This window comes from Lupinus angustifolius, chromosome LG20 (assembly GCF_001865875.1).
Source record: "Lupinus angustifolius cultivar Tanjil chromosome LG20, LupAngTanjil_v1.0, whole genome shotgun sequence".
Classification (NCBI taxonomy): Eukaryota; Viridiplantae; Streptophyta; class Magnoliopsida; order Fabales; family Fabaceae; genus Lupinus; species Lupinus angustifolius.
This window is the reverse complement of record NC_032028.1, coordinates 1,536,846-1,549,393: the sequence shown is the minus strand read 5'-3', so window position 1 is coordinate 1,549,393 and position 12,548 is coordinate 1,536,846. Positions and strand designations below refer to the sequence as shown.

Here is a 12,548-nt window from a genome sequence, read left to right as displayed (position 1 = left end):
TATTAGTTACTAAATTGTTTCCTAGTGTCTTATGATTTAGAACATATTTTTCAACTTATGTGATATTGAGTTTGAAACTAACATATATTATATATTGTTATACATGTATTATTACATGTGTTACTAATTATGAAATGTAAGGTTATAAATATAACTATCATATATTTTACTAATTGATATATATGTTACTAATCACGAATTTTATTGTTATATATGATTCATAATTTTTTATAATAATAGTAGTAATATTTATCCTTTTATGAAAAAACAATATCTCTTATAATACATTTTGAATTTTCAATTGATGCAAGATTTTTTATACAAAAGTAAACGGAAAAACCGTGGAACCGAACTGAACCATTCAAGAGCGGTTCGGTTCGATTCTTATAGTTAAATTTGTGGTTAATTGAGTAGAACTGAACCATATGTTTTTGATCAGTTCAGTCACTAAAATGCACTAAAAACTAAACCGAATTTTTACCCTTAGTAGTATTTTTCCTCCAAGCCAATATACATACTTGTTATATCATCATAGATTCTGTTTCCTAGAATAAATGTGTGTTGATGAAGTTGAAAAGAGTTAAGTTGGCATGAGAACCATTTAATAATCAAATTACATCAAATAGTACAACTTTGTCCCTCTTATGATCCTGTTAGCAAATAATTCCCCATATAATATTACACAAAATAAGTTATGTTAATATCAAATTACTAGTTTCAACTTTACACTCCTCATGTGCTTTGGGATTGGAGATGATTAGGTATAAAATCCAAAAAGCATATAGTGAGTACTAAGGTGGAAGGCTAGTTTGAATTATAGACAGGTAAAGCATTTAGCAAATGAACACAATGTCAAGCTCAGCACCTAGGCTAGCATACTCAAACAAAAATAGTCTACACACATGATAATGCAATGTTGATTAGAACAAAAGTTCATCATTAATCTACACCTCCACTTCTCTACATTGGTATCATGCATGCAATCATTGCGAACAGGGAATTGTTTTTAATAAATATTAAATATAATAACTACAATTTTACCTGAGACAACATCCTACAGTGAAAAATCAGAATAGTATCCCTTAAAACTTCTATGCCACATACAACATATTTGTAACCTAATGGTGTAGCAGATTGAAAAAACCTCTGAAGCAACAAAATCAAAGGCCTGGATAGCAACACAATGAAGGAATTTGCTACAGTGTATCAAATACTTCTCAAAAAATGCAGCAGCCTTGCACAAATCTCAAAATCAACGAAATAAATGAAAAGAAAAAAAAACAAGCCAAGGAATAATATCATAATGGACCTGTAATCAGGCTTCAATTTTCAACAGTAACAAGTTCCATAGACTGATTAAGAAAGTGGAGAATTTTGAATAAAAATGAACAATGATAGTAGAGAAGCACAATCAATAATAGTAACAGCAGTCAACGGATTTTCCATTTAGCTAAACATACACGCAAATGATATATTGGAGGAATGGGTTACACTGCAAATTACAAATGCCCATTGACCCAATGGTATACAATTTCATTTATAAATTAGCAAAAATAGGAACTACTTTATTTCTTGAAGGAAAAAACAAGGTATTTACAAACAAAAAGCCCCCCAGAACATGGCACCCCATAAAAGTCTGAAGTAAAGAGCTGGATCAGCAGGGTGCATAAAAATAACCATTTATCGCCGGTGAAATTGTCAACAAATTATACTCTGAAAAAATGTGGGCCGGTGAGGGTTGGAGCAAAGAAGACAAAAAGGGAACCTATGATATAATACAATGGGGGCAGGACCAATGATGAAATTTCCATATTAACTGGTCGCCAACCTTGCACCATTTAGGTGATAGAATGATTGCCTAAGCAAGAAACCCTATATACAGAGAGCTTTACATGAAATAGCTCAAAGATCTCATTTTTCTCGATCCACCTTCTCCGTAAAGGTCATTCCATTGGAGTAGCTCATTCATATTTGATGATTCGGTTGACACGCTGGCACAAACCTGCATAAATGCATGCGTTATCACAAAAGGAATTCTAGTGCAGTATGTTACTGCCATGAAATCCATTATAGCCCACAAAAGGAATTACAAAGTGCATACCTCCATGAGAAAAAAACTAACTGTTTTATAAACAGGGAACTTTATCAGACCTTATAAATTTGATGTTCAATTAGGTTTTTTCAATACTTCATTAGTCCTCAATAATAATTAAAAACTAAAGTTTTAATTCGTCAGTATTTTCATTGTTTTCCCAACTGTGTTTCAATTTGCTAAGATATCTTGCCTATGTTACACATGTATGGTAATGTTTCCGAACGATATCTAAAGCTCAATGAACAGATTATCTGACTTGTGAACCAACTCTAACACCGACACAGACCACAGAAGATGTCATCAATACAGCAAATAATAACCAACAGAACTCCAAGACATATTCTAAGCTAACAACCTAGCATGAAGCAACATAAAACAGGTGGCTGAATTTGCTTATTTATATGGAAAAGGTTATTATACCTGCTCATGTGCATATCTAAAATCCTCCATCTTCAAGGGACGAATGTCTGCACTGCTACACAATACAGGTAAAGGCTTGTTCTCAGCCAATGCTGAATTTCTCTCCTGAAAGATATTTCGTGTCAAAGAAAGTATAAGAAATCGCCAAGCGTTGCACAAGTTCATATCTCAATGCTATGCATACCTACAACAACAACTAAGCCTCTATGCCACAAGGTGGAGTAGGCTACATGGATCGAAGGACACCAAAATACTCTATCATAAATCATGAAGTCATGCATACCTATTCGTAAATCAAACACAGTAGATCAACAATGAAGTAAAAAGTGGAAGAACCCATTGACAGCATTGTAGGGAACATGGTTGTCCTCAGAATGAGAATGGGCTCAGAGACACTGAAGTTTATAACTTTTCATGTTATAGTCATACAATTTTTTTCCCTTTAAATTACAACTCATTCTCTTAAAATTAAATAATCTAGTGCTAGAGCTGGCCGTGTATTTTTCTTTTTTTGGTTATAATTGGCAGTATTCTTTTTTTGGTTATAGTTGGCAGTATACTTCATAACTGTTAAACTCTATATTTTATACTCACATTTTAGACTAAAATATGGTTCTGTCACCCTTACTTTATACTCCAAGCACTATCTACTACTAAAAATTTGAAGAGACCCGCCACAGAACAGTTAATGAAACTTGAAGCAATTCATGAGCACAGCCAACATAGCACATTGAAGAAAATAATGGGGACTTCAACCAAGGAAATTTAAAATAATTCAAAAAAATAAAACCAACCTTCTTTTCCTTCTCTAAAATCTCTCTTATTGGGCAGTGTGCTGCTGTAACACACAGATTCTGCAATGAAAAGATAACCATGAGAACATTCAATGTTAGACACATATAATACCTTATCCGGAGACCAAGAATTGAAGAAAAAGATAGAAACAGAGAGACAACCTTCAGGTCACTACCCGAATATCCATCTGTCATATTTGCTATTGCTTCCAAATCAACATCTAGTGCCAAATCTTCTTTCGCTAAAATGACTCTCATAATTTTTTCTCTGTTAGGAGCATCTGGCAGATTAACCATCAATCTACAATTTTTTGAAGAAAGGCTTCGAATTAGAACATATATTATAAGAAAAAAATAAGATTGAAGAGGGTCACATCAAACATAACCTATTTACCTGCGCGGAAGCCTCCTAATAACAGCCTCATCAAGATCAAAAGGTCGGTTTGTAGCAGCAAGAACAAGTACACGCTCTTTATCTTTGGTACGCAGACCATCCCAATTAACCATAAACTCATTCTTCATTTTACGCATAGCCTCGTGCTCACCAGGATTTTCACGTCTTCCTAGCATACTGTCAACCTACCACAGCCAAAAAACACCACAAACCAAATCAAACACAGATAATTGAAACTAACAACATCAGTGGCAGCTACCGTCATTAAGAGGCAAGATCAAAAGATATCCAGGCCATCATTTTGTCATTTTAGAATACTTATTTGGTTCCCTTGAACTTTTTCAGTAAATACTAAATAGTTCTGAGAAACTATAAGTCTGGAGCAAATAATCACAAAAACTATATTAACTGAAACAATACATAAGTTCTTAACCCCACCCAATGTAAACAAACACAGTTGGAATTAACATTTCCCTAGTAGACTAGCCATTCTTTTGACTACAATGCACATTCTTTTGACAAATGCTTAACCAAAGTTGAAGAATTTGTGAATTATGCAGATAACAACTGAAATCCATCAAATAACATTTTAATACTTTGATTTCTACAATAATTATGGTCTTAAGCTAAGATATTTTTACAAAGTGGTTTTGATTTTGGAATTAAACAAAGAAACTAAAATAATATTAAATGCGATAAAAACGTTGGGATTAGATTTCGCTATTCAACCTTTCGATATCCGAATCATTTAACTCAAAAACTAAAATAATGATGGTGAGGAAATCAAAGTATTACATAGTTTTTGAGTTAAATGATTCGAATATTGAAAGGTTGAATAGCGAAATCTAATCCCAACATTTTCTATCGCAGTTAATATTACTTTAGTTTCTTTGTTTAATTCCAAAATCAAAACCACTTTGTAAAAATATCTTACCTTAAGACCATAATTATTGTGGATACATAACTCTTTCTACTTGTTTGCGACAACCCGATTCAGTATTTCATTGACCGATTTGCCAGTTAGCACAGGCTTAAATGATGAGAGATAATTAAAAAATTAGGATAAAAGACAAAAGTAAACATAATTTAATGACAAAAAATAGTCAAAATATACTGAAATAAAAATATTGGAAATAAAAAAGAAATGTTCAAAGGAAGATATACATGACATGTTATACCAACCTCATCAACAAAAATAACACTTGGAGCAATTTTGCTGGCCAGAGAAAAGACGGCTTTAACATATTTTTCCCCTTCACCAAACCACTGCAACAAATATAAATCATGTATGGTGTCATAAAATCATAGAAGAAAATAGACATCAATTGTTTTTTAAAAGTCTCAATTAGTAACATTTAATACCTTAGAAGTAATGCTGGACATTGAAATATTTATAAAATTTGCTCCAGCCTCAGTTGCTACAGCCTTTGCAAGCATTGTTTTTCCAGTGCCAGGTGGGCCAAAAAGCAATATTCCCTTGCAAGGCTAAAAACAGAGTAATCAGAATGAGATGCTAAACACACAACATGATGTATTTGTTGCACAAATATTATTTAGAAATGATTACGAATAATATATTTTCACCTTTGTCAATTGTCCTTTGCAAAACAATTCAGGCCTTTGAAGAGGAAGCATAACCAATTCCTTCAAGGTATCTTTCACATTCTCTAAAGCTCCAATATCATCGAATGTGACCCCAATATCAGTTGGTGGAATAACATCACCAAGCAGTTTTTTCTCAAATTCATTCTCAGTTACCACATCCTAATAAAATAATAATAATAGACATAGGTATTTACTTATCAAAGAGCTTGTGATAATTTACTTGTAGTGTCAAATAACCAGATTGAAACTAGTAAAGCAAATTATTAAATCCACAACATACAGTGGGAAAAGGTACAATTATCAAAGAGCTTGTGATAATTTACTTACCTTCAGTGATTTTTTTGAGCTCTTGTTTTCATTTTGAATGCCTTGTAGAATATTTAGCCCATACTTAATGCTGCATCAATGAATGTAGAATTGTTACAAAGAAATAAGGCCAGATAAGTTATATTTCCTTGCTCAATTTTCAAAGTTGACATGACAAATATGAAGAAAAATATACTAACCCTTCTGCAGATATCACAAGCTTGGAGTCTTTGTTAGAAGACTCAGATGACTGCATAAAATGGTAACTTATAGCCCAGCCAATTATCTTCTCTACACCTAGTAAACGGAGTTGAGAGAATATTATTAGTAATATGGCAGCATATCATAGTAATTCATATTTAGTAGCATACTGATTTTACATAAATAATTAAAAATAACTGACTTTCGGTTGTTAGGGTTTGATCTTTGATGCAAAGTGACTCGATGTCAGAGCAATTCAATCCAATCTTGTTGAGAACCTAAAATCATTAGAAGAATCTCATCAAAAGTTTGACAAATTGCGAGGCAAAAATAAATCTTAATATTGAATAAACCCAAATCAGATGCATCGCAGAGAAACTCCTTTTGAAAAATTAACATCAAGTGAATCATTTTATTGTTTAAACTAAGGATCTGTATCCATGACAGTAGTACTAGGCCTGATTAGAAACTAGAAAAACAATGTGAACCATGGCCAGGATGGGCATGCTTGAAAAGCAGCAAACAAGAAGAGATTCTTCCATGAAATCAACTCTTAAACTGGTAGGAAATTAAGAATTGTGATACCAGTAAGGGAAAAGTTCAAAATACATATTTGATGCCACAGAATCTCAAAGAACAAAATAATTAAATCAAGAACTAGCACAACAATTCACAAACATATATAAAAGTGCTGCAACCAGAGGAAGCACATACTAATAAAAGAAAAAAGGCATAGAGATGAACAGGAGATGTTGCCAGACTTACTGAGCGAATGCTGATAACGTTGGACTGGGCTTTCATAGTCTCAATGTCGCGTTCTAGTTGCTGCTTCCAATCAGAAAGTAGAGCCTCATCCTGAACAAGATTATAAGTAAAACAGATACATAAACTGTAAATAGCAACAATAGAAACCATGCTATTATTAATCTAACTGTGGTACCTGAGGCAGTTGTATTGTCACCCTGTTTGGGAAAAGGCGATTAAGTTGCTTCATTACTTTGGGGGTTTCTTTGCTCCTATCATGCAGTCTACTGAAGTTATCCTAAACAAAGGACAAAATTGCAGTAAACTTATAATTCTTGAAGAAAGCAGGCAACCAAAAACTATCAAGATAATAATGTCAACAAATTCATCAATCCAACTGTGAAGACAAGCACGGGAAGAGCAAAAGATATAATTTTCATACCGGAAAAGCAAGATCGAGTAGTGCTGTCTGATTGCTCCCAAACTTTGTAAATAGAAGGCCACCTGGTTGAGTCTGGAAGCATAAAGACACAAGCATCAAATACAGAAGTGTCAACTTTTCTCAAATCATGAGATAACTACGACTAAATGTCAGCTAAAAAATTTAATAACCAAACAGCACCTTTTCCTTACGGTTGTCCAGCTGGGTATGTGAGCCAATTACAACAACATTCTGTGGCATGTTTTCAAATTTACTTTTCAAAATTTCAGAGTTACCAACCATTGACTTCTCTATATCCTTAATGAACAACACTAGAGCACCACTTTTACTCTGATTACAGATAACCTATGTAAACAACAGAAGAGAAGGTTATTAAATATACTTCTCATGGAATAGAGACAACTTTTGGACAAGTATAGAACTGAGACCACCTCAAAAAAGTCATTAATTGCAAGCTTGTCAATGTCATCCCCTGTGGTACCATCTACTTGTAGTAAATGATTTGCTGCAAAATAAATCAGCAATGAATTTTTAATGCACAAAAGCCAAAATTATAGAATACAATAAGCTACCAATGCAGCTAAAGGAACATGCATCGAAACAAATAGAGTTAATTACCAGAACAAAAGAATCCATGATCATCTTCGCAAAGGCCTCCAAGATCATTACCATCTTGAATTGATTTGTCAAACCTAACTCCAATTTTTGAAGACTCGTTATCTTCAAAAGCAAGGAGAACTTTACCACGGGAACCATAGCTTGGCCCTCTGTCCAATATAACAAAAGAATGAACATTTAAATTCCCAGAAGAACCAAATATTAAATTAAATAGATATAAAAAGATCTATTAGAGAGAAATGAAGGAAACACAATTGAGCGTCAATATAAATACACCAAGACAGATAATAAAAAAACATGGTAAATGAAAAAGGAATAAAAAATACAGAGCAGAGCTGTCTAGTCGCTTTGCTAAATATGAGAAATTGAAAAAACTCTTCAAACAGTCATGAGTAAATCTACAGAGGTGAAACTAAACACAATTCTAATACAAGTAAATCTAGAGGCAAAGAAAGCCATATATCACATGTATTCAATTACAATTAAATACAAAGTAGAATAAAAAATAATCACACTGGCATAAATATATAATTTCTTCCTTTCAAAAACCTCTGAACTGAAAAAGGAGAAACCACAAAAAATGCCATCACTCAAAATCAAGTTATAAACACTGCAAAAGTGGACAGTTTTGTAACCAAAGTCTTATTTCTCTTAATTAAAAACTCACAACGCTTGCAAACGCCATATTAGATGAACTTTCATGTATTTCCCTCAAAGAAAAAGGTTAGAGAAATCTCACATTTCTACAATATCAGATCAACCTCTGCTGCTCATTAACTATAATGATATTATGTATAATTCCTCCAAAACCCAAATTACCTTGAAGGATAGCTCTGTAGCGATGAGACAGCAGAAGGGATGTTACCAACAAATTTTACTCGATCACCTGCCAATAAACATCAAGGTATTAAAGCCTTCAAAGTGCCACCCAGCATAAGAGAAAAACAGTGGGAAATAAATTAGGATATAGGTGCTCCAATTTTTACCTGTCTTAAGAGTATTGCCTTTTGATGATGCAGTAGAAACCTCTTGCTTAAGGGTAGCCTGAGAACTTAATGTAGATCCACCCATAATTTCAGCATCAACACTAGAAGCTGGTTTCTTCTTTGGTAATGTGGAGGCCTGGGTACTTCTCTTAGCAAACACAGATGGTCTTTCAGGCCTTGAACTTTCTTTGGCAGAATCAACTTCCTTTGATGGTACTGCCTGAAATTTCAATTGCACATCAAAAAACAATTATGTAATGTCAATTTAGCAAGCAACAATCTCAACATAAGCAAGTCAGGCAAGAATCACAAAACTCTTAGACTACTAAGGTATAAGCTTAAAAAACCCTCAATAAACATAACAAAAGAACAAAAACATACACCAGGTATGGAAAGAGAATCCACAATTAATATCTTGGCGCCAAAATGCTTAGCAAGTGCCTTGCACAAAGTCTCTTGATATATTTCCGTACCTACACATAAATCATATACAAAGATATCACTTCTCCATTATGAAAGGAGGAAATAAGAGCATAACAAAAATAATGGGGTTACCTGCAGGACCGGATAACAATATCCTTGGGGACACCGATGGGAGGTCTGAAGCATGTTTTCCAAAGCCATTGCACTTCAAATGAATATATGTAGAGGCAGTCAAAACATTCTTTGTTGTATCACTGTAACAATACAAGATATCATAACCAAGTTGCCATCAATTATTTTTTTATCTATCTTAAAAAGATCAATTACAACCAATATAAAAAGGAGAAGAAAGTGAATCATCAGCACAACTGTAGCTTACATCTATTTTGGATTATAGTAGAACAGTAGAAATACATTGTTAAGGTTGCATGTATACAGAAATCAAATAAGAGATAAATTAATAACAAGAAACAATTGTTTGCTGTTAGCACCTTAGATAATAAGGAAAATTTTCGAACGAGACATCAATATTGTCAGCAGTGAGAATTCTTTGTTGTAAACTGTCCTTGAATGCTTGGTGCTTGGTTGATGCTAATATTGTTGGAGTATCAACATCTTTAAGGAGTTCTCTTAATTCCCACCGTTCCTTTAATATCTTGTTAATGCTACTGCTTAAATCAAGTTCAGGACAGGAACCAGAAAGCATCCGCAATAATGACCTCAACTCGGAAGAAGCAGTGATCTTCCCAGCATCTGCATCGACATCCATGGTGTCTAGGCTGGGATTTTCATTAACAGGATTAGAGGGTGCAAGAACAGTTTTCTCAGCAGAAACACCTCCAGGTGGTCCATCACTGTTGGTGATAGCCTTCATTTCATTGTCTGGGATATCATCCCCGTGCCCAGAAGGTGATGAAATGTCAGTATTCTGTTGGACATTCTTGCCAGTTTTTGCAGCTGGTGAAAGGAGTGATAAATCTTCATGGAGATCAGATAATGTGGCCAATATGCATGCCCCAGAAACAGCTGAAGAGTCCCCAGACCTAGGCTCAGATTTTATTCCATCTATTGGAGCTCCCTTGGCTTCAAAGGTACTCACGGATGAAGGTACGCCAGTAGTAGTAATATTATTCATGAGCGGCTGAAAGATCTAAATTCCAAGCTAAGGAAGCCACAAAAATCAATAAATTTGAGAATGAAAAAATACAGCAGCTTATAATGAAAATATGCATGACTTACAGACTTCCCCAATAAAACGTTAATACACATGCATGCAATGAAAGGAGGAATAGGCAAACAAGAACCAAAAGGAGAAATGAACAAAAACGCCCTAGTAAAACACATGCAAAGGATACATAAGCATGCTTTCCGGAAGAACCGAAGACCACCTCATCACCTCCACTCAAAATTTGACGGACATTCTTCCGGTGTGTCTTACCATTGATTTGAACAGAACCTTTACCCCCTGTTATTTCCAGTAATGCAACAGACGAACCTCCACGCTTAGCAAAGTTAAAATAACAACCATGGTCAGTAATCATAAAAAACATAGAAATACTTCGATAGAATTTTATTCAGTTCAAAGATTTTTAGGATCTCACTGCTAAAGCTGAACAAAATTCATCAATTTAATCAATATCTTTTGCCAACCATCTATGATATATTTGTTTTCGGTACGAGAAATGATTTATTTTCCATGATAAAGATATAAAGCAGATTGACACTTAGTTATTCAGCTCATTGTTTTAAGTTACAAAAGACAAAATAGAAAATGTACCTCTATGTGGCTCAACTTGCACAAAACATTACCAACAGAGGGATCTTTAAGCCATAAATTACATTGACGACCTTGACCAACAGTGAAGATAGGATCAAACATGGACAAGTGAGGATTCTGGAGAAGCATGAAAAACAAAAAGATTAATTCCAAACCTACAATAGTACAATCAGGAATCGAAAAGTTGATAAGAAGACATAGACATAAATCAGCCCATGGCTTTTCTCCTCTTAACCCAACTAGTAGAAGATACTCCAACTTATATGCAAGCATACTCATGTCTAATGTTAATTTTTTTAAAATAAATCGAAGGCAATATATGTTTTCACCAAATACAACCAAATAATCTGCACAAGGTTGATGATGCATCATATAATCTAAAATAATAATGGTTAACTTATATGTAATATAGATAGGCACAAACAAGATTTTCTCTCGATTGCAATTCACAACAAGAAATTCAAATTTCCCAAAGTAAACATTTTTTAACCCCATTCCCCACCAAAAAGAAGGATAGCGAGCCAGCTATAGTTGCCACCAATAAGCTGAGATGGAGTGTTATTTTTAATTGCGGTGCAATATTAAGCTTAAATAGATGCTACTAGTTCAACTAGTTAGCTCTTAATATTTCTTGGACCGTTGTGCGCATGAATTTAATTAGTGTGTCATCCTTTAAGCTTAAATGTCCCTGCAATATTTTATTCCTCCTAAAGGGAGCCTTTGTGACTCAAATCCGTGACCTCGGGGACTTACAGCCAAAGATTTCATTGAGCCGCTATCACTAAGCACTGATCACAGTGAATTGAGCATGCAACACGACACATTAAGGCTGAGTCGAATTGCAGAATTCGGAGCCAGAATGGGCAAAGTCACATGCATATATTGATAGCATAATCTAAAAGTGCAAGACAAAGACTCTCAAATTATCAAATTCTGGACAATGTCACTACATAAAATCAAATATCAAATTTGACCATGCATTCCTCATCAGTCATCACAAATTGAAACAGAAGTACTGAGATAACACAAACAGATAGTGAAACTGAACCTGAGAACACTGAGAAATGAGATTTCCCCACGCAGCCTTGGGGACCGGTTTTGTGGATTTAGTCACCCGTTTCTTGGACCTACCTGCCGCTGTACCAGCTGCCTTGGATTTATCCGCATCCAGCGCAGTTTCACCTGATGAACACCATGAAATTCATAAATCAAACCCATCTAAAATCCTCATGCATGCAAAGAATTGACCAAAAAAACATAATAAAAATTGTATTTTTAGTACCTGGACACTGAGGGGACACCAAATCCTCGACTTCAACGGGCTCAGAAGGAGGCTTATCTTCGTCACAATCATCCACCGGCTTCAACGACGCCGTATCAGCCAGATCAGCAGACCGGAGCTCCGATTCTCGGGAATCATTTCCGGTTTCAGATTCTTTGCCGCGAGCAACAGTTCCCGGAGCGTGAAGCGTTGATGGTGAGGCATCGTCGGAAACCTAAGTCATAAAAAAACAATAGATTGATAACAGTAATAACGAAGATGAATTAGGGGAATTGATGAAAGAGAGTGAGATACCTTGGATCTTTTGGCGGTGGAAGGAGAAGGAGAAGAGAGAGTGCGCTTTGAAGAAGAGGAGCTTCGACGGGTTTCAACCATGATTAATCAACGATGAACCAAAGAGGCCAAAGAGAGAGAGAGAGAGAGAGAGAGAGAGAGAGAGAGAGAGAGAATGAGTGAGAATA

General features: G+C 34.7%; 1 protein-coding gene across 1 annotated transcript in view; it reads right to left on the bottom strand.

Annotated features, from left to right (window-relative positions):
- LOC109336065 overlaps positions 1,416–12,548 on the bottom strand; it is an 11,328-nt gene continuing 195 nt past the window's right edge. The window contains exons 2-28 of the mRNA XM_019572422.1: positions 12,382–12,492; positions 12,088–12,301; positions 11,854–11,987; positions 10,806–10,922; positions 10,384–10,530; positions 9,520–10,178; positions 9,161–9,282; positions 8,987–9,078; positions 8,606–8,825; positions 8,439–8,505; positions 7,620–7,768; positions 7,433–7,506; positions 7,182–7,346; positions 7,002–7,073; positions 6,756–6,857; positions 6,581–6,670; positions 6,018–6,093; positions 5,815–5,911; positions 5,636–5,705; positions 5,288–5,467; positions 5,066–5,188; positions 4,886–4,969; positions 3,704–3,888; positions 3,472–3,610; positions 3,310–3,369; positions 2,516–2,620; positions 1,416–2,002 (exon numbers count right to left, since the gene is read on the bottom strand). Coding sequence (XP_019427967.1) covers positions 1,889–2,002; positions 2,516–2,620; positions 3,310–3,369; positions 3,472–3,610; positions 3,704–3,888; positions 4,886–4,969; positions 5,066–5,188; positions 5,288–5,467; positions 5,636–5,705; positions 5,815–5,911; positions 6,018–6,093; positions 6,581–6,670; positions 6,756–6,857; positions 7,002–7,073; positions 7,182–7,346; positions 7,433–7,506; positions 7,620–7,768; positions 8,439–8,505; positions 8,606–8,825; positions 8,987–9,078; positions 9,161–9,282; positions 9,520–10,178; positions 10,384–10,530; positions 10,806–10,922; positions 11,854–11,987; positions 12,088–12,301; positions 12,382–12,462 — 3,738 coding nt within the window. The 5' untranslated portion in view covers positions 12,463–12,492 and the 3' untranslated portion in view covers positions 1,416–1,888. The remainder of the gene's footprint in view (positions 2,003–2,515; positions 2,621–3,309; positions 3,370–3,471; positions 3,611–3,703; positions 3,889–4,885; positions 4,970–5,065; positions 5,189–5,287; positions 5,468–5,635; positions 5,706–5,814; positions 5,912–6,017; positions 6,094–6,580; positions 6,671–6,755; positions 6,858–7,001; positions 7,074–7,181; positions 7,347–7,432; positions 7,507–7,619; positions 7,769–8,438; positions 8,506–8,605; positions 8,826–8,986; positions 9,079–9,160; positions 9,283–9,519; positions 10,179–10,383; positions 10,531–10,805; positions 10,923–11,853; positions 11,988–12,087; positions 12,302–12,381; positions 12,493–12,548) is intronic.